The 18315-nt window shown below is 52.9% G+C and overlaps 5 protein-coding genes and 1 long non-coding RNA gene across 8 annotated transcripts; 5 read left to right on the top strand and 1 right to left on the bottom strand.

Moving 5' to 3' along the window:
* Window positions 1–295: 295 nt before the first annotated feature.
* On the top strand, window positions 296–4115 carry Spg7 (Paraplegin). Of its 2 annotated transcripts, none has more exons than NM_206616.2 (7): window positions 296–658; window positions 719–1168; window positions 1223–1591; window positions 1650–2186; window positions 2249–2519; window positions 2579–3114; window positions 3282–4115. In NM_206616.2, the coding sequence occupies exons 1-7, from the start codon at window positions 524–526 to the stop codon at window positions 3441–3443; spliced, it is 2460 nt and encodes an 819-aa protein (NP_996339.2). In that variant the 5' UTR covers window positions 296–523; the 3' UTR covers window positions 3444–4115. The 2 variants fall into 2 exon arrangements, with proteins under 2 accessions (NP_996339.2, NP_570017.1); NM_130661.2 differs by having other exon boundaries at window positions 3282–3784.
* Window positions 4116–4620: 505 nt separating this feature from the next.
* Window positions 4621–5775, top strand: dyw (daywake). The gene is made up of 3 exons (NM_130660.2): window positions 4621–4774; window positions 4859–5351; window positions 5410–5775. Exons 1-3 carry the CDS (start codon window positions 4687–4689, stop codon window positions 5609–5611), a joined length of 783 nt encoding a protein of 260 aa, NP_570016.1. The 5' UTR covers window positions 4621–4686; the 3' UTR covers window positions 5612–5775.
* per (period) lies at window positions 5727–12927 on the bottom strand. Of its 2 annotated transcripts, NM_001272265.1 has the most exons (9): window positions 12607–12927; window positions 10168–10310; window positions 9068–10107; window positions 8647–9003; window positions 6870–8584; window positions 6563–6799; window positions 6358–6498; window positions 6117–6299; window positions 5727–6030 (listed from the first exon to the last, which is right to left on the bottom strand). In NM_001272265.1, the coding sequence occupies exons 2-8, from the start codon at window positions 10260–10262 to the stop codon at window positions 6228–6230; spliced, it is 3657 nt and encodes a 1218-aa protein (NP_001259194.1). In that variant the 5' UTR covers window positions 10263–10310; window positions 12607–12927; the 3' UTR covers window positions 5727–6030; window positions 6117–6227. The 2 variants fall into 2 exon arrangements, with proteins under 2 accessions (NP_001259194.1, NP_525056.2); NM_080317.2 differs by having other exon boundaries at window positions 5727–6299.
* Window positions 12928–14661: 1734 nt separating this feature from the next.
* Window positions 14662–15678, top strand: lncRNA:CR44470 (long non-coding RNA:CR44470). The gene has a single exon (NR_123780.1). It is a non-coding gene; the product is annotated as a long non-coding RNA:CR44470 (long non-coding RNA).
* CG2652 (uncharacterized protein) lies at window positions 15575–16520 on the top strand. The gene has a single exon (NM_130659.2). The coding sequence runs from the start codon at window positions 15683–15685 to the stop codon at window positions 16388–16390; it is 708 nt and encodes a 235-aa protein (NP_570015.1). The 5' UTR covers window positions 15575–15682; the 3' UTR covers window positions 16391–16520.
* Window positions 16521–16783: 263 nt separating this feature from the next.
* On the top strand, window positions 16784–18308 carry HLH3B (Helix loop helix protein 3B). The gene is made up of 2 exons (NM_080316.2): window positions 16784–17173; window positions 17271–18308. The coding sequence occupies exons 1-2, from the start codon at window positions 16849–16851 to the stop codon at window positions 18074–18076; spliced, it is 1131 nt and encodes a 376-aa protein (NP_525055.1). The 5' UTR covers window positions 16784–16848; the 3' UTR covers window positions 18077–18308.
* The last annotated feature ends 7 nt before the right edge of the window (window positions 18309–18315 follow it).

Here is an 18315-nt window from a genome sequence, read left to right as displayed (position 1 = left end):
AGATCAGTTTAACGCAAAGAGCGCGCCAAACCAAAAATTAATGTCTATCATTAATAGAGTACCCATTATTTAAAGCCTTGCGTAACGCATAAGTTTTAGCTCTTATACACTTTCATTAATGATAGGCAAATTTTTCAAAATTGCACGCATAAAGTGGCTAACAACTCCCAAAGAGTGCGTTTATTATTTAAAAAATTTATTTGAACAATACAAAAACAAGACATATCGATATAGATGACGACAATTCGACTACGCCTATCGGATCCTTCCTTCATCGATATCAGAAGGCGGTATTTGTGTGATCTATCGGGGTCTATCGTGAAATTTCGTGTGTTTTTATTTTAGTTAAATCATCATTTTTTGGGGCTGGCCAAGAGTGTGGTCCGGGAATTAGGGAGCTCTTCGGTTATAAATCAGTATTCGCAGGGGCTGCCGTCCTAATCGGGACCTGTCAACGAAATAGTGTTTTGTGTTCGGATTCGGTGGAGTTACGTAGTCGCAGCCGGTCCGCGATTGGGAAATAATGTTGAAGGGCCTGCGGCATGTGCGGAATGCGCTGCAGCGCGGTGGATCTCAGCTGATCCAGCTCCGCAGTGCCACAGGACAACCCCCAAGGATTGGGCGGGAACTGTCGCTCCTTCAGCTCAGCCGGCGGCAGGTATGATGAGAGGGCTATCCCAATCCTCCAGAGACTTACGCAGGCTGTTCCTCTCTGTAGGTGATGCAGCTGCAGGCGGAGTACAAGGCAATTGTGGGCCTAATAGCGCGCTCCCTGCAGCTGACTCCCAAGGAGGTTAGACTGATGCACCTGCGCAGCCTGAGCAGCACCGCAAAACCTCCTACCGCTTCGGATGGCAAGACGGAAAAGCATGAACAGCCCGAGAAGGGCAGTGCCAAGGCTAAAGATGATTCGTCGAAGGAGAAAAAGTCAGCTGTCGCGGCGGAGGATGGCGATAAGAGCAGCAGAGCGGCAGGAGAGGAGGCCGCCAGTACTCCTACTTCTAGCAGTACCATTGGTGAGCCCGGCGAAGATCCCAACAAAAACAGCAACGAGAATGACGAAAAGATGCGTTCTGTACTGACTAAGGCCGTACTGTGGCTCTTTACCATCTACATGTTTGTGGCCTTCTTTTCCCTGCTAATTACTCCGCGCTCCGAGAGACCAGAGGTAAGTCTGAGCCCGCAAAAGGTGTCCAGTTTTTTAATCTATCCTATTGTACAGGGTTCCACGCGCTATGTGTCGTGGAACGAGTTCGTGCACCACATGCTGGCCGTGGGCGAAGTCAAGGAGCTGATCATCAGACCCGACATGGAAATGGTGACCATCATTCTGCACGAGGGAGCCGTCATCAAGGGTCGGAAGGTGTCTTCCACCATCTTTCACATGGCGGTGGCCGATGCCAACAAGTTTGAGGAGAAGCTGCGTGATGTGGAGAAGCGTTTGGGCATCAAGGATGGTGTGCCGGTGACCTACGACCGGCAGACGGACACCACCGGACGTATTCTCATGCTGCTTCTCGTCTGCGCTCTGCTTATGTCGATTGCCACCCGCATGAAGAGCATCAAGAGCCCGCTCAGCATGGATTCATTTGTGAGTAGTGGTGTATAGGCTAAAAATTCGCGGATCTCACGTAGTTAATTTGTTTCAGAACCAAATGGGCCGTGCCAAGTTCACGCTAGTTGATCCTTTCGATGGCGGTCGCGGTGTGCTTTTCCGGGACGTGGCCGGTCTCAGTGAGGCGAAACAGGAGGTGAAGGAATTTGTAGATTACCTCAAGTCGCCGGAGAAGTACCAGCGGCTGGGCGCCAAGGTGCCGCGAGGAGCCCTACTCCTGGGTCCACCAGGATGCGGCAAGACGCTACTGGCCAAGGCGGTCGCCACCGAGGCCCAGGTGCCGTTTCTCAGCATGAACGGCTCCGAGTTCATCGAGATGATTGGCGGTCTGGGGGCCGCGCGAGTGCGTGATCTGTTTAAGGAAGGCAAAAAACGGGCGCCATGCATCATTTACATCGATGAGATAGACGCCATCGGTCGGCAACGTTCGGGAACTGAAAGCATGGGACAGGGCAGCTCTGGCGAATCGGAGCAGACGCTTAATCAGCTGCTGGTCGAGATGGACGGTATGGCCACCAAGGAGGGCGTGCTGATGTTGGCCAGTACGAATCGAGCTGATATCCTAGACAAGGTTCGGAACAAGCCAATCATTTGACATTACCATACCATACCATACTTGTTACATTTTTTAAGGCGCTGCTGCGACCCGGTCGCTTTGATCGCCACATTCTCATCGATTTGCCCACGCTGGCGGAGCGCAAGGAGATCTTTGAGAAGCACTTGTCATCGGTGAAACTGGAGTCGCCGCCCACGACCTTCTCACAACGCTTGGCCCGCCTGACACCGGGTTTTTCGGGTGCTGACATCGCCAACGTATGCAATGAGGCCGCCCTGCATGCGGCGCGCAACACACAGATGGAGGTCAGCAGCAAGAATCTTGAGTACGCCGTTGAGCGTCTAGTTGGTAAGTTGTTTTCGAACAAGCAGATTATTTAATTACTTCATTAATAACTTTGCAATCAGGCGGAACTGAGAAACGTTCGCATGCCCTATCGCTGGCGGAGCGCAAGGTGATCGCTTACCACGAATCGGGACACGCGCTGGTGGGCTGGATGTTGCCCAACTCGGACATCCTGCTTAAGGTGACCATTGTGCCGCGCACAAGTCTGGCGCTCGGCTTCGCCCAATATACGCCCAGCGAACAGCATTTGTACAGCAAGGAGGAACTGTTCGACAAGATGTGCATGGCGCTCGGCGGGCGCGCTGCCGAGAATCTAGTCTTTAACCGCATAACGACGGGAGCTCAAAACGATCTGGAAAAGGTGACGAAGATCGCGTACTCGCAGATCAAGAAGTTCGGCATGAACGACACCCTCGGTCCCATCTACGTACGCGACGCGGATGAGACCGAGGGCGGCGGTGCGATGGGCAGCGGTGGCAAAAAGCCCTTCTCGCGTGCCATGGAGAGCATGATTGACAACGAGGCGCGGCATGTGGTGGCGAGTGCTTACCAAACCACCGAGGGCATACTCACTACGCATCGCGATAAGCTGGAGAAGGTTTGTTGGCACTCCTTTATACGTTTTCTTAGATTTTGTGATTTTCCTTAGATTTAATGGATAATTAACAATCAAAAGATTAATTGGTTTTGGTTTATGCCTCGTAAACTGTTTTATTAGATTCACGTGCTTCTAGACATAATCGCTTTTCTTTTTTGTTTTTTTAGCTGGCCGAAGCTCTGCTGGAGAAGGAAACGCTGGACTACGACCAGGTGGTGCAGCTAATCGGACCCCCGCCATACGATCTGGGCAAGCGGCAGGTAGAGAGCGTGGAGTTTGAGCAGTCACTGAAGAACCTAAGCACCGACACGGATGCCACAAAAGCCTGAGGCCATGGGTCCAACTCAGATCGCAAGTCATAGCCATAGTCTTCGTACGCCACGTGCCCCTAGTCGCTCACCTTTTCGCCCGCCCCTGGCTCATGTGCGTTGAATGTAAATAAAGTTGTTTACCTTTCTACATGACTCCCGATCGGTGTTCATTAACTAATTGCTCGCTAATAAGACGCGTCGCGGCGGGCAAGGCGACTTTTAACAACCTAACGGACAGTACAGTACAACTCCACTAATTGTCACGTCCCGGAAATGAATGCACTCGATGCGATGGTGAGCGGCACACAAATTGTTATGTATTTTTTGTTGACCTAAGGCAATATATTAAAGGTTTTTACAGAAACTATTGTAACTACTACTTGAATTCAATGTAAAATGGTTTAGATTGTAAAAATTGAATTAATTTAGAGCTTAACATGATAAGCCGACATCACTGTTTCAGTTCACAAAACTCGCCGTTGATTGGCGCCCATGTTGAGTCGGCGCGTCATCTCACCGACATGGCAGGAGATCAAAGTTGACTCCACACTTGTCCACGCCGACCTCGAACCTGACACGCACTGTCAATTGGCCGAGCGGTTCGATGGTCACCAGATCGTAGTCCATATCCGAATCCGAATCCGTGTTGAATGAGAGGAGCGCAACTATGAACTCTATTTTACACAACATACTTTTTTGAGATGCCAAGAGTATCTTTAGTGGATCGAAGCTACCTAAATATCAGGGTATACCATATTCATAGCGTTTCTATTGAATCTCCAGAGGAGATTTCCCGCGCGAGAGAGATATGGAGAAGAGAAACCAGTTCTCCATTGCAACCCAGTTGAGAATCGTTCGGCTTTTACTCACATCCGATCGGATTCGATGAATGATCCGAGTGCGGCTTGGACGTATCTCACATCCATACCGGCAAGTTACTTACTTTAGCGCCTTTAGTTATGGCCGATGATTTATGTAGGAAGGAGAATGCCTTTTATTCGACTCGTTTAAGTTCAAATTTATAATGGAAAAGATCAAAAGCGATGTTTTTCCAGTTTTCCCAGTACGCATTAAAACGAAGTTTCATGCCGGTAAGCCGCACTTGGGCGCAATTAATTCAATCTGGTCGCAGAATCGGACTTGAACTTGCACCCGCCGCCAGAGGATAAATAGGCCCGACTTCTGGCTGGATTCCGTCAGTTGTCGCTTAGCTAAATCGCCATACAGAGATTACGGACTACGGACTACGGAACACGGAAAAATGCAGCTAACCGGTGCCTCTATGTTCCTCGTATGGGTGGGTCTACTCAGCTGGGTTTCCTGCAGAGTGGACGCCTCCGAAGGATTTCGTGAGTTTTCAATCGTTAATCCGTATATGTGAAGTGGCTCCTGATGTTTCCTAATTGTTTACTTCATACTCCATCGATTGGCAGCATCGCCGCTGAAGCGCTGCAAGCTCCAGGATGAGTCGTGCTTGCTGGCTCAGGCGCAAACCTTTTTCCAAGCCTTCAAGAATGGCATTCCGGAGCGGCAGGTGGCCGCGCTGGAGCCCATTGCCCTGGGCACGATGTTCATCGAGAGCGGCGGCCACTCGGAGTCGATAAAGTTCAAACTGACCATGAGCGATGCCAAGCTCTACAATCTGGCCAACTCGATGATGGTCAAGAGCCTGAAGGGATTCACCAAGGACCTCACCAGGCCGCTCAAGCTGACCCTGCTCTTGGACAATCCGGAACTGGAGGTGCGGGCCAAGTACGACGTAGACGGCAAGCTGCTCATCCTGCCCATTGTCAGCAAGGGCGACCTGACCATTCGGTTGAACGATGTGCACACAAAGGTTTGGATTACCGCCGAGCCAGTGAAGCGCTCCGATGGCCACACCTATCTCAACATCACCGACTACAAGACGGCCACCAAGATCAAGGGGTGAGCATGGCCTGCATGTCTAGCCAACTGAATGGTGACCTCAAACCTCTTCTCGTAGTGGCCACTTTGACCTGTCGAATCTGTTCAACGACAACAAGGAGCTGCGCGACAGCACGCTGAAGGTGCTGAACCAGGAGTGGAGCACCCTGGCCCTCGATGTCCAGCCGAAGATCAACGAGGCCTGCGCCAAGGCCTTCAGTGCCATCGTACAGAGTCTGTGGGCCAACATTCCCTACGACGAGTTCTTCGAAAAGGAATGAACGCATATGTATCTAACAAAGTCCGGTCTAACTAGCCACTCTAGCTAATTACTGATTAAACTACCTAATTGCAGCTAAATCCAATCCATCTTCGATTAAAACAACTACTACAAGTGTTGGCGTTGGCTTTTCGATATTTATTGTACAATAAATAACTAAAAAAGATTCGGATATATAAACCTTAGGGCTGAGAAGGGTGGTTCGATGTTCGAACCCTCTCTAGTTTTCAATTCACTTAATATTCTGATTAAACATAGGATAGATATCATCTAAAAGCTTTGCTTGGCTTGAGATCTACATTATCCTCGGCTTGCATGGGTTCTGGGCATCCTTCCACGTCAGTTCGTCTGATGCTTTCGTTACTTGTTCGGATACTGAATGGTGACATCCCACGGAAGCGTTCGCGTTGATTCGAAGAACTTGAAGGGAATGGAAGGGGGAGTTAGGAATAGGAACTGGTGGGACTGGCTGGTACTCGGTGCCCAGACCGGAGGCAATTGCTCACTCGTTTCCAGGACCCTGCTGCTCCTCGGTGTCTGCTGCTCGGATCATCCCAGGGATCGACATTGTGCACTCGGTTGTGTACGTCGGTCAGCAGCAACTGCGGGTGTGGCTACTACCCATCCCCGTGCTGTGTCTGGTCCTCCTCCGGGTGCTCCATGATCTTGCTCTCAGATGTGCTCATGCTCTGCAAAAGAACGGAAATGGATTACATTGAATCGCATCGTGGACTGAACTGTACGTACCTTCAGCTTTCGGTGCTTGGGGTCCTTTTCGGTGTCCGGCGGACTCTCCGATCCGTCCGTGGTCTTGATGAAGGACGAGTAGAAGGAGGAGAAGCTGGAGCCATCCATGTCGTCGCTATTCCCATTGCTGTCCGTGTATTTCTGTGGATGAGACCATGTTCTTCATAATGACCAATCACCAATGGACCTCATTCGTATAGCATACCTTGTTGTTGGCGGGATTGCTGCTGCTGCAGGGCGGGTCGGAGTTGTAGTCGCCCATCACGGAGGGAATGGGCGAGGAGTCCGGCACCTCCTTCTTGCAGGGATCGGATACCGCTGCACTGGAGCCCGGCTCCGTCTTGACGGATGCGCTCTGCGAGGAGGGACGCTGCACCTGGGCAGGAGTGGTGACCGAGTGGAATGCACCCGGCACCTTCTTCGTCATGGACGCCGGCGTGGTCTATGGACGAGTATGGAGTTGGAGTTGGAGTTAAGACAGTTCGGTGAGGCACCACCGGCCACTGACTTACCGTGTACACCGACTTGTTGTACGCGGATTGGGAGCCCAACGGACGTTCGGGAATCTGGAGAGCGTTGGCCATTCCCGGAAAGGGCATCGGCTGGTACATCATGGCCGTGGCCGCGGCCGCCGCCGGGTGTGTGTAGAAAAGCGAAGGATGCGGGTACATCACGCCGGCCATGTACTGCAGCGGCATGGCCTGGGCGGCCGCGGCAGCCGCCTGCTGCGAGGTGGTGGGCATGTCCGTGCCACCCTTGTGCGGATGCTTGTGCATCCGGGGAGAGCGCGTGGGACTGGTGGGCGTCAAGGAGGCGGGGATGTAGTAGAAGGTCGGGAAGAGGCCGGCGGAGGAGAAGCTGCTCTGGGCCATGGCCGTGTGCGTGGAGTGAACGGGCGGTGTGATGCCCACCGAGAACGGTGGCCAGAGGTTTATGTTTTGCGTGCAGGTGGGATAGGACGAGGGTCCTGGCGTGGAACTGCCCACGGAGGAGGACGCTCCAGCCGCTGCTGCCGCTCCTGCTCCGCCTCCGCCTCCGGCTCCACCTGGTGTCCCCGTTCCCGAGGTCGTTGTGGCTCTGCCTTCTGGTGTGCCTGCTACGCCTGTTCCGGATCCTCCTCCGCCCGCCACACCGGCTCCTCCTGATCCCACACCGCCAGTGCCGACTGCTCCGCCCGCACTTCCTGCCGCTCCCTTGATCGCATCTGTTCCCAGGGTTAGCTGCTGCTTGGGCTTGTTGGCCTCTCCCTCCCAGGAATGGGAGCCTCCTCTTTTTATCCCGTGGCCTGGACCGCTGTACTCCAGCATCTTAAGGGTGTCATTGGCGGACTTCTTGCTCTTCTCACCCGTCCGTCCGCGCGACTCGCGGTGCTTCTTCAGCATGAACTTCTCCATCTCGTCGTTGTGCTTATTGAGCAGGGATTCGGTCAGCGTGACTGGCGGTATGGCGGCGCTTCCGCCTTTGGATGAGCTGGCGGTGCCGGTTCCGGTGCCGGAATTTGTTCCATTGCCTGTTCCAGTGCCTGTGCCTGTGCCTGTACCTGTTCCCGTTCCAGTTCCTGTCCCGGTTCCAGTTCCTGTCCCGGTTCCAGTTCCAGTTCCAGTACCTGTACCTGTACCAGTGCCCGTGCCACCAGTGCCGGCAATGCTCGTATTTGTCACACTGCTCATGTGTATGTTACTGGCGGTGGTGAAGTTGCCCGAGGAGCCACTGCCCCCGCTGCCCTCGTGGACGGGACTCATCGGACCACTGGCGCCACTGACACACGTGCCGCGCGGCTCCGGCGGCTCCGTTTTGGGCGGATCGAGCTCCGCCGGCGCCGTGACCGGCTTGCTGTTGAAAAAACGCAGCAGGTTCTCGTTATAGTTTAGCTGGTTGTAGCTGGGCGGCGTCTCGGTGGAACTCTTACTGTCATAGTAGTCGTGGTGCGGCGAAATCTCGCCGAGCATCACGCTGTCCCGCTCCGAGACGGTCAACTCGTTCTCGTGCGGCAGCTCCAGCTTGAGATCCGCCCGGGACACCTCGTCCATGAGCGTTTCCATGAAGCTGGCCAGCGCCTGGCAGCGGCGGGAAACCTCCTGCTTGACCGTGTCCGACGGACGGGACACCGTCTCCGCCAGGCGCTTCACGATATCCTCCTTGATTCGCGTGTTCCGGCTCTGTGCCTCCTCCGATATCTTCAGCTTACATGTGGGCGCCGCCTCGAAGACGTTGCACTGCTTGGGTCCTGGAAGGTGAAATGACCTGTTTAGAGGATCATTGGATCACTGGGTCGGCACGCGAACTCACCCTGAAAGACGCGATGGTGTCCGACGACAAATTCCAGCTTGCGGGACCATGGATTGACGAAGCTGGTCCATTCGGTCTCCAGAAGGACGTAGCAACCGTTCTGGATGAGGAAGCGGTATGGCTTGCTGCAGAAGGAGGCGCCCGCCGTCTGACCCTTCTTCATTACCGTCTCGTAGGTCTCCTTCATGACTGAGAGGTCCTCGTGGTGGTAGAAGTCCATGATGCTGCGGCCAATCAGGTCCTGCGGCAGATAGCCCAGTGCACTGACCGCCGCGCTGTCCACGTGCGATATGATCCCGGTGGCCGTGTGGCGTATGGCGAACTTGGGGCTCTTCTGTGAGAGAATCTCGTCGGGAACTGGGGGGGGCAGAGATCGATGGTTAGATGGCTGGATGAAACCAAAACGGGCACAGATACTCACCCTTGTAGCTGCTCTTGATCGGAGTGGCGCAGATGACGAGCAGCATGTTGGTGCCATTGGAGACCATGTAGTTGTCCGGTCGCGCCTCCTCCGGAGCCTCCCTGAAGGTGAGCCCCAGGCGGAAGGGTTCGTAGCTGACGGGCCTGCCGATGACGCCGAATCCGCCGGACTTGAGTCCCCGGTAGCGACGCAGCATCACGCAGAAGGTGCTCTTGGCGTCCTTGGGCACGCTGCCCCTGGATTCCGCAATGGGTATGCCCGTGGTGATCTGACTGGCGAAGGTGGCGCGGTCCTTAAGGTGCACAAAATCGATGAAGGACCTGCCCAGCCACATGTCGCGCGGGTAGCCCAGGACATCGGTGATGCTGGGCGTCGTGTACAGGACGATGCCGTCGTGCATGGAGATGACGCAGCAGAAGCTGTCCTCCTTCACCCGCTCCCCGCGCTGCCCTGTGCCCGCCGCCGCTGCGCCCACCCCGGTCATGGACTCCAGCTTGCCCGGACCTGCCTCCCAGGTCTTGTCGAACTTGGCCAGCCCGCTGTCCAGACCGGCTGCGTGGCCCACTCCGCCGCAGCCGCCCATCGAGGGCGGGACAATGGTGACGGATAGCGGCGAGGGAATCGGAAAGCTCTGTGCCGCCTCCGACTTGGCCACGCCCTCGACTCGGTCCGCCTCCGACTCGGAGCCGGACTGATCCTCCTCCTCCTCCTGCTGCAGCTGCTCTATGGCCTGCGGCTCGCTGTGATCCTCGCCGTGCTGTTGATCCTGCAGCTCTCGGCAGATCTGCTGTTCTACGCACCCAGTGCCGCTGGGCCGCGGCTTCTCCTCGTCCCTGCCCTCTAGGCTCGTCGACGCCGAGATCAGGGTCTGCGCCTGCCCCGCCCCCTGGCCGGCGCCCTTGTTCTTCTTCTTCTTGCGCGACTTATCCTTGTTGCGCTTGATGATCATGTCGCTGCTGCTGGCCTGCGTCGAGGGCTTGCCCCCATAGCCACTGCTGCCGGAGGAGTGGCTGCCGCTCAGGCGGGATTTGGAGCTGCCACTGGAAAGGGGATGGATCGTTTAGACTACTCGCATGATTGAGCACATCAAATGGACTCACCTGCGCTGCGACTGGCTGTTGCTGCAGCTGTTCGAGTAGGCCGAGTCGGACACCTTGGTGTTGTGTGTGGACTCCGTGGACTCGCCGCCCTCCATGGTGCTTAGGTTCTCCAGCTTGCCCAGTTGGTTGACTAGTGCGAGATTCTGGAAAATCGTATGATGACCATTAGCACTTCAGTTATCCTTGATAGGACCTTGAATGGGGGTAACTAAATAACTAACTAACTGATTTCACTTCTATGATGAACCTATGTATCTATGTTTGTCCTTCCTTCGAGGAGATTCCGTGACTACTGAGTATCCGTTGAATGAATGACCAACCACTACAATGCGGATTCTATTTGCACCGGATTCATTCAGAGCAGCGCTGTTGCATCAACGTGAGTCGATTGCGTTGTGAGTAGTTTCACTTCGGCCGGGTGATGAAATGAATCACGAAATCTGTTGCGGCACCGGGCTGCGACGCGCAAACCCCCCCGATTCTCTAGAATCCAATTCAAATTCCGAATGTTGCTTCGTTACCGTCTTCACGTTGCTCGCCAATAGTATTGTGCCGCCCAGCTAACCACCAACGCTTTCTAGGATCTTCTAGGCCAAGCGAATGGATGATGGGGGGGAAACCAGGCGTTGCACGTGTTCCGACTGCCTGCCATTCATGTTCATGAATCATGGCTTGGATAACTTCTAGTCCTAATTGGCTGGAGCATTGTTGTGAAATTGTCACCTTGACTTGCACCTGCATGGTGGCCATTGATTGAATCGTATACTCTCTGCCCGGCCCAGACTCAGAACGATAGATAGAGAACAATGTCGCCCACACGGTGGTTGCCTGCAACGAGGCTTCACTGTGCTAATTAACAGCGCAGCGGGAGCGAGAGCGAGACGGCGCGACGCTGCATTCACGTGCAGTGCGATGTGCTTTTGCTCTCGCGTTGCCTCTGCCGCTCCGCCAACGGATGTCGTTATGCAGTCGCAATGCATCCCGGCTCCAGATTCGCAGATACGTACTTAGATACTTAGATACGTGTAGTGTGTAGTTCAGAACCATGTACCCTGTACCTCAGTAGAAGACACATTCTTTTCAGCAATTTTGCAATTACAAAAAAAGAACGCAGCGAAGAACTCATATTTCTCACAATGCACCACTATGTCGTAATCGGTGCATATAGCAAGCATTCAATTCGGCAAGGAGTTCGGTTTCAGCGATTGCATAAGACCCAGGTTCATTCTCTCCGATTTGGCTGAATCAACTAAACCCAAAAATACTACACAGACACACAGGCATTAGGGTGGACCCCATTCCAGGCTCTTCAGAGTTTCCATTAAAAGCAAAGATAACCAAATGGGCCAAGTAAACAAGCTGATAGTTGTTTCGACGGCCCAGAATTCAAGAAGAAAGAATTCCAAAGAAGGTGAAAAATTCCATTGGATAATACCATTTTTTTGCCCAACAAACTGGCTTCCAACCGACTGCTCAATCTGCCCAAATCCTTCAGTTTATACCCACCAAGGATTGTGTAACTCGCTGGTTAACCCAGTTCGCATCCCATATGTGGGTGAACTTTGACGCAGCAAAGCAAGAAGGCCAACTGGTCGAATCGAATCCGCCGCGATGCCTCTGGATTGCTGGATTACATTGGTCGTGCGTCATTCCGAGGATGTTAGATAATGCAGCACAGGAAGCGCGACAGACATGGATAACAGTCGCATAACCCGGGGGCAAGACATACTGGGAAAGACTGTGGGAAAATTCGGGGCACGAATGGGAACGTTGAGCTATTAATGGTGGTACTCTGTTTAGCTTGTGTAACGCGACTGCGACTGCGGCTATCCAAATCGTAGGGGTTTTAATAGACATTCCAAATTTGCCAGAAATTACTGCGCCCACGTGGCGTGTGTGCAGCAAATAAGCTGAAAATACCAAGGTGCAATGCCCAAAAGGGAACACGCTGCGTATGCGCAATATGCTCTGACCCAGATTGGATGCCGGGCATCGATTAGAGCTATGTAGCTACATATATGAATGAGTTCACTTCACGTAGGCGCAGTGTGCTGCAGTACTGCACTCCAGGTGACCGGAAGGCAAGCGGCTGCAGTGGTGCACCACGTTGCGTATGCGTATTCTGCGGCCAGAGTATGTTTGTTTGGCACTGCAAGGAAGGAAGTGGTGGGGCATTCCCGGAGCATTGTTCGGTAGGGTCAGGTATTTTGATGTGGGCTTTTGTTTACGCTTTGCTCGGTGTGCAACGTGCACTTATTAATAAACACTATATGTACATATGTGTAAGTGCGCCATTGGACGTTATGAACCGAGTTATTTATGTAAGCTGCCTGCCCAATGCGTTGTTTTGTATTGGCAATATGATAATGGTCTATCTAGCGCCTCTTGCTGAGATTTTTCTTTGCAGCTTTATTGCAACAACGTGACAATTGCACTTACACACTCGCTCTCGCTCTCACCCAGCTGCACTTTTTTGCGATTAGGCTGCGATTAGGCTGCTGCTGCCTTCTGTTTGGAATCTCACTTATGGTCTCACTTTTTGGCTGTGGCTATATGTCACTCAGCTCGATACACTTGACACTAACACTGGCACCAAAGAATAACGGTTTGTTTCTGGTCGAAATTAAAAAAAAAAAAACGAAGCTGTTTGTTTGCGTGATTCGACAGGTCGTTGTTGCGATTTATTTGGTATATGGCAATACTTTCTACTGTGCGACGAACGCGTTGTCGACCTTCTGGCTCTAAATTCGCACGAACACTAGTGCTCGCATCGCAAGCTCCGGTGTATAAGCCCCCGTGCACTCGCATTCCCAGAATTTTCTCACACTCACTCGCTGCTCTCCGCCGTCGCTGAGAATCGCTGGGAATCGCAGTCGCTCGGGAAATCGCTGGTCGGCTGAGATACTCGGACCCAAACATTAACCCTTGGGCGAAGCTTTTGCGCGAACAACAAAAGCAAGTAATTGGAATGCCAAAGACTCCCTTTTCCATAGCAAGAAACCCCATTTATAGATTGCTATAATGTTGGATATCTTTCTTTTTCATAGCTTCTATTGAATACTAGTTTCTTTTGGTTTTTATCTATGCTGTGGGATACGTTACATGGCACTGCCGATGCCAAGTGTCAATCCAAGCCCCACGCACCAACTGCAGGTTAAGGAAAGCTATGGAATCCCCTGCCTTTTTGGGGCTGCCTGGTGGGCGGCTGGCAGCACGTTTTCCGAGGGGTGTTTTCCGGGGAGCCGGCTGGGCGGCGGATTTGCTGGCCAAGTCACGCAGTTCGCCACGTGAGCGGCGGCTTTTCACTGCCTACGGCTTTCTCGGACGCTTTTTGCACTCGGACCCGTCCCTGCCCCACCATGAATTGTGCGAACTCGCACTGGCACTGGCATTTCGCAACGGCATTACTCACCCACCCACCTGGTCATCGTCCAAGTGCGGCCAGCAGTGCACCAGAGCGCCAGTCCGCAGTCAACGCAGTGCATCGGTCTAGCAGCTCGGCTCTCTAGCACGGATGAAAAGTTGAAAGTGGCGCCAAGCTTTTGGGGGCTTCTGTTTCCCGTTTGTCCCGTGGAAGCTCTACCTGGGCAGGTGTGCGCGGCGTGCGCTGAAACACGTACGGAGTGGGATGATAGCGACAGCTGATTTTCCCTGGCTTTTCCGCCTCCGCCCAGCTGGCTGTTGCGCGCTGTGGCCCACAGGTGGCGTTACACATACCTGCCAGCAGGGGATTCCCCGTCTTTCCACGAGGGGTTGATGAACTCCGAGCGGTCGAGTGGTTCGGTTCGATGCTGATACTACTGCTATGCAGTTACAAATGATTATTACTTGCAATTTCTGTGCATTGAATTTGGCTTTTAGTCTTCGCAATTGAAGGGTTAAAAGTTGAGGCATCTGATAAATAGGAAATGATTTTAGCTACCCCCTCATAAAAGCATATTTTTATGGACCCCACAACTTCTTTTTTTTTCGGAGCATTTTTTATTATCCTAATCCGATCGAAGTGCCCAAGGATGTCTTTATGCCTTATCAGCCGTCCCATCGGCCTGCGGTGGCTTTGAATAATTGAATTCTATTAATTGGCGGCTTTGCCGACGTCGAGTGGGTGTGAAAATCCATTTGACCCGGCACCCACTCCACACGCAGCTCCTTTGTGGCCACGTGTGTGGTGTTTGCCCAAGCTAGCCGGAGTTTGCTGGCATTTGCTGGGGCTCGCTCTTATCTATCGCGGCCACACACGTGCCACAAAGTCACAGACGCCTGCCCGAAAATGATAAAGTGCGTTCGAATTAGCCACCAAACTGCTGCTAATTTGATTTTGATGCTGCGACTGTTGACTTGCCGCACTTCGCCACTCCCCGTCGCGTTTTGATGTGCTGTGATTTCATTTGATTGCCGCTAATCGGATTCCGGGTGGTGATTTCGGGTGAGTGTCGGTCGGACTGTGAGCGGGATTAGAGCCGAGTTCCCAAGGCCCACCCTTTCAACGTCCAAGTGGCGTAGGTCCGAGGACCTGTGGACCCATGAATATGGATTGCGATTAGAGGATGGACGTAGCACATCAGGTGGCATTACTGGCACCACAATTCCGTCCCAGCGTTGAACTGTAAGCACAAACGGAGATACAAGCTCAAGTGAAATTACTTCAGCACTTGACTACTTTCTGATGAGATAGATGTCTGTAAAAAAATTATATCAATGTAATGAACAGTTTAAATTAATATCAGAAATATAGTGTCATATTCTCCAAACTAGGTTTCCTTGGGAAGTCTCGTTTAGAGCTGCTCGGTTGGCAACTTATGAAGGAATATAACAGATACGGGGCTCAGATCAGGTGGACTTGAAGCAGACCTTTAAACGAAGTCCTTGGCCTTGGAGCACCTACAGATTGCACTGAATGGTCTCGCTATCCTCAAAATGTCCACATTAGAATTCAGCTGCCCCGCTGAACTGAAGTAACGTCGCTGTGCCCGGAATATTCCCGGCCAAGTAAATGCCCGGGCCGCACCAACCCCAAATTCCTCTGACTTAGCACTTAACTCCGCCCTTCGGAGTCTGCGCATTGCGTACTCCCAAGTCCGCTAACTCTTCCCTAGTCCACCAACAAATTCTGCGTTAATTAATTAGAAAAAATCACAGTTTAAGGCGTGAAAAAATCGGAGATGGCCCGTTGTAGGACGACGAAGGCGTTGAAATTTCAACGCCTTTCGCGAAACTTTTGAAGAACCTTAATCCCAAGTTGGGATTAACATCTGCTTCGAGGGGGAAAACAAGGTAGCAGACATGCAACGGTTATTAGGTAGTATGATAAAATCTATAAAAAATTATATGTACATTAGTTATTACTTTAGTTAAATGCATATCTAGTGGGCTTCTGTTTTTGCTGTCGCTCTCGATTTGAAAAAGCATCACACCAAGCAAACAAGTTAAAGTTGCCTTCAAATTTTCGTAGAAAAATTTTTAGTTAAACATAAATTGAAATTAGTTTTTTTTTTTTTTTTTTTTTTGAATCGTGATGAGCTACACAAATCTCCTGCGCCATCAGAATGTGGTCGATGACTGCCAGCGGGTGAGCTGCAACCGCACTCCGCCGATCACTGTCACCGGGCGCTGTGTGATCAGTCGGGACATCGTGATCGGCTGCCGCATGGAACAGTGCGATCCGGACATGCCCTACATGCTGGAGCCGACGTGGGGCGTCTACCTGCGCCCAGGTCGCGATGGCGGCGACCTGTCGCGGTTCGTGCGGCGCGTCACCTTCAAGATGTCGCCGCGCCTGCCGCTGCGACTGCACGTGGCGGACAGCGCTCCGTTTGAGATTGGCGAGGTACTGGGCAGCGACTTTCCCGTGGAGGTGCAGGTGCAGTATATGGATGCCCGCATGTCGGCCACCTCGTACATCTTCCGGCCGCGCGTGGTGCGCGAGGGTCACGCCGGTATTTGCGAGGAGATGCTCGACAAGATGATATTCGTCAATCCCTCGCCCATGATGAGACAGAATCTAACGCCCGTGCTTGTGCCCAGTGCAAATGGTGCGCCCGGGGACAGGACATCGCCCCAGTTTGCAATGGAGTCCGCCATGCCGGAGACACCGGGTGAGCGAAAGGAACAGGACCGGGATCGGGAGCAGGTGGGCGATGTGGCGCGACCCTCGCAGCCGCCGGCAAAGCAGCCCAAGAAGCGTCTAAGTGTGGGCATACCCCATCCCATCGGTCATCAGTAGTCGTGTATAGATACATTGGGCTCTATGAAAGGAACAACTGAGAATGTTTGTTGTCCTGGCATGTGCAGTTACTGGATTGGCATTGGATACGTTTAAATTACTAAATAAATTATGAATTTCATTTACTTCTAAGACAGCTGCTTATGCTAATATATATTATAGTTTGCTCATACTCGTTTTATGTTTTGGTATCTAATCTAATCAAAAAGTAACAGGCTCGGTAAGAAGTCAGCCCAACATTGGTAACCCAAACGTACATACATATGTATGTACGAGTACGCCCATTTTGTGTGTATGCCTCGTCCGGGGGTGGATGCTGCGCCATTGGCCCCGCCCTCTGTCCATAGGGGGTTGGTTCCCAGACACACAGTGCCAGTTACCCAGTCAGTTGCTCACTTTGCTGCTGCGCTTCGAACGCAACAGAACGCACGTATCCTCTGCTCCGGCGAATCGGAGAGATGGCCTGGCTACCGAGCAGCTCGAACGGAGCGGATAACGCGGACGAACGGAGCACCGCCTCGAGCGGATCCTCCGGCCACAGCCAGACCAACGAGTCACCGCGATCCGGGCACCTGAACGGTAATGGTAGCATGCGGGACACTGCCGCTGGCAGGCATCCGCCCGCCCTGCTCCGACATGCCACGCCCCACCTGCAGCCCAAGACGGAGTCCATATCCGATGGAGACGGTGACGCGGAGCTTTCCGACTTCTCGCTCAACGACACGGAGGAGGACGAGGAGGATCTTCGCGATTACATCGTTCTGAATGGCAACCAGGCGGATGGTGAGGCTTAGTCTTTAAAACTTTAGAGCTCCTAGAACATCCCGTAGTTCCCAATTTCTTATATACATAACGCTCGATTCCTTTGTTCCGCCCGCAGCGAATCGCTCACTGTCCAGTTCGCCGCGCAGTCACTCCCGCAACGGACTGCTGACCGCGCCGGCCAGCTCCGGAAGCTCAGTCGGCGGTAGCGGCGGTGGTGGAGGCAATGGCTCCGGCGGCAATGCATCCAGTGGCGGCGGCAGCGGCGTAGGAGCCACCGGCGGTGTGCGCAAGGTGTTCACCAACACAAGGGAGCGATGGCGCCAGCAGAACGTGTCCGGTGCCTTTGCAGAGCTGCGCAAGCTGGTGCCCACACATCCGCCGGACAAGAAGCTATCGAAGAACGAGATCCTGCGCTCGGCCATTAAGTACATTAAGCTGCTGACGGGCATCCTCGAGTGGCAGCAGCGGCAGGCGCCCTCGCATCCGATCAGGGCTCAAATGGAGCCGAACAACAACGACAATAGGATGGCCAATGGCCATGCGGCGGACGGGGAGAATCTGGAGAATCCAGATGTTCCGCCTGTACGGCACATCAAGTGTGAACGCACCGACGGGCAGATGCACAGGAATGGCATTGGGCACGGACATGCCAACGGAAACGCTGGCAACGACCTGCTGATGATTGCCCCGGGAGCCGTTGTCAAAAGCGAGCTTCTCCTGGAGTCTACACTCCCACTTGGGCATCCGTTAAACGGCCCACCCCTGCCGTTGACCACTGCTCCGCTGGCCATGGCCGAGACTCAGCGAATCAGTGGCACCGTATCCGGTGTAAAATCGGCCAGCGGACGGAGTAGCAAGCGACGCCTCAAGCCGGAAGGCGGAGCCACCGATCTCAGTCTGGGCAAACGGCGCAGGACGTAGAATAAGGAATCTAATGGATGGAATCTTGGAAAAAGTGGATACCGGCTTTGCCAAAGCATTCGGAGATAGTATACTATCCCCGATTTGCTATTTTTTTTATCTACCAATAAATTACAAAGTTAATAGTGCAAATTGCAGATGCAGAATCAATAGTTATAGTTTGTATTGTTTATTCAAATTTCATTCTAAATAATTTACGGTTTAAAATAAAAAGCAAATTCGACAAATCATTAAAAAAA

Source organism: Drosophila melanogaster, chromosome X (assembly GCF_000001215.4).
Source record: "Drosophila melanogaster chromosome X".
Lineage (NCBI taxonomy): Eukaryota > Metazoa > Arthropoda > Insecta > Diptera > Drosophilidae > Drosophila > Drosophila melanogaster.
This window is presented reverse-complemented; position numbering and strand designations above follow the sequence as displayed.

Bases quoted from the DNA above. Each gene is read 5' to 3' on its own strand.
- HLH3B (NM_080316.2), top strand. From the start codon at position 16,849: ATGGCCTGGCTACCGAGCAGCTCGAACGGAGCGGATAACGCGGACGAA. The intron at 17,174-17,270 runs GTGAGGCTTAGT...TTCCGCCCGCAG, and splicing joins GAATGGCAACCAGGCGGATG to CGAATCGCTCACTGTCCAGT.
- Spg7 (NM_206616.2), top strand. From the start codon at position 524: ATGTTGAAGGGCCTGCGGCATGTGCGGAATGCGCTGCAGCGCGGTGGA. The intron at 1,169-1,222 runs GTAAGTCTGAGC...CCTATTGTACAG, and splicing joins CGCGCTCCGAGAGACCAGAG to GGTTCCACGCGCTATGTGTC. The intron at 2,520-2,578 runs GTAAGTTGTTTT...CTTTGCAATCAG, and splicing joins CGCCGTTGAGCGTCTAGTTG to GCGGAACTGAGAAACGTTCG.
- CG2652 (NM_130659.2), top strand. From the start codon at position 15,683: ATGAGCTACACAAATCTCCTGCGCCATCAGAATGTGGTCGATGACTGC.
- dyw (NM_130660.2), top strand. From the start codon at position 4,687: ATGCAGCTAACCGGTGCCTCTATGTTCCTCGTATGGGTGGGTCTACTC. The intron at 4,775-4,858 runs GTGAGTTTTCAA...ATCGATTGGCAG, and splicing joins GGACGCCTCCGAAGGATTTC to CATCGCCGCTGAAGCGCTGC. The intron at 5,352-5,409 runs GTGAGCATGGCC...CTCTTCTCGTAG, and splicing joins ACGGCCACCAAGATCAAGGG to TGGCCACTTTGACCTGTCGA.
- per (NM_080317.2), bottom strand. From the start codon at position 10,262: ATGGAGGGCGGCGAGTCCACGGAGTCCACACACAACACCAAGGTGTCC. The intron at 8,585-8,646 runs GTGAGTTCGCGT...TTCACCTTCCAG, and splicing joins ACACCATCGCGTCTTTCAGG to GACCCAAGCAGTGCAACGTC. The intron at 6,800-6,869 runs GTAAGTCAGTGG...ACTCGTCCATAG, and splicing joins ACAACAAGTCGGTGTACACG to ACCACGCCGGCGTCCATGAC.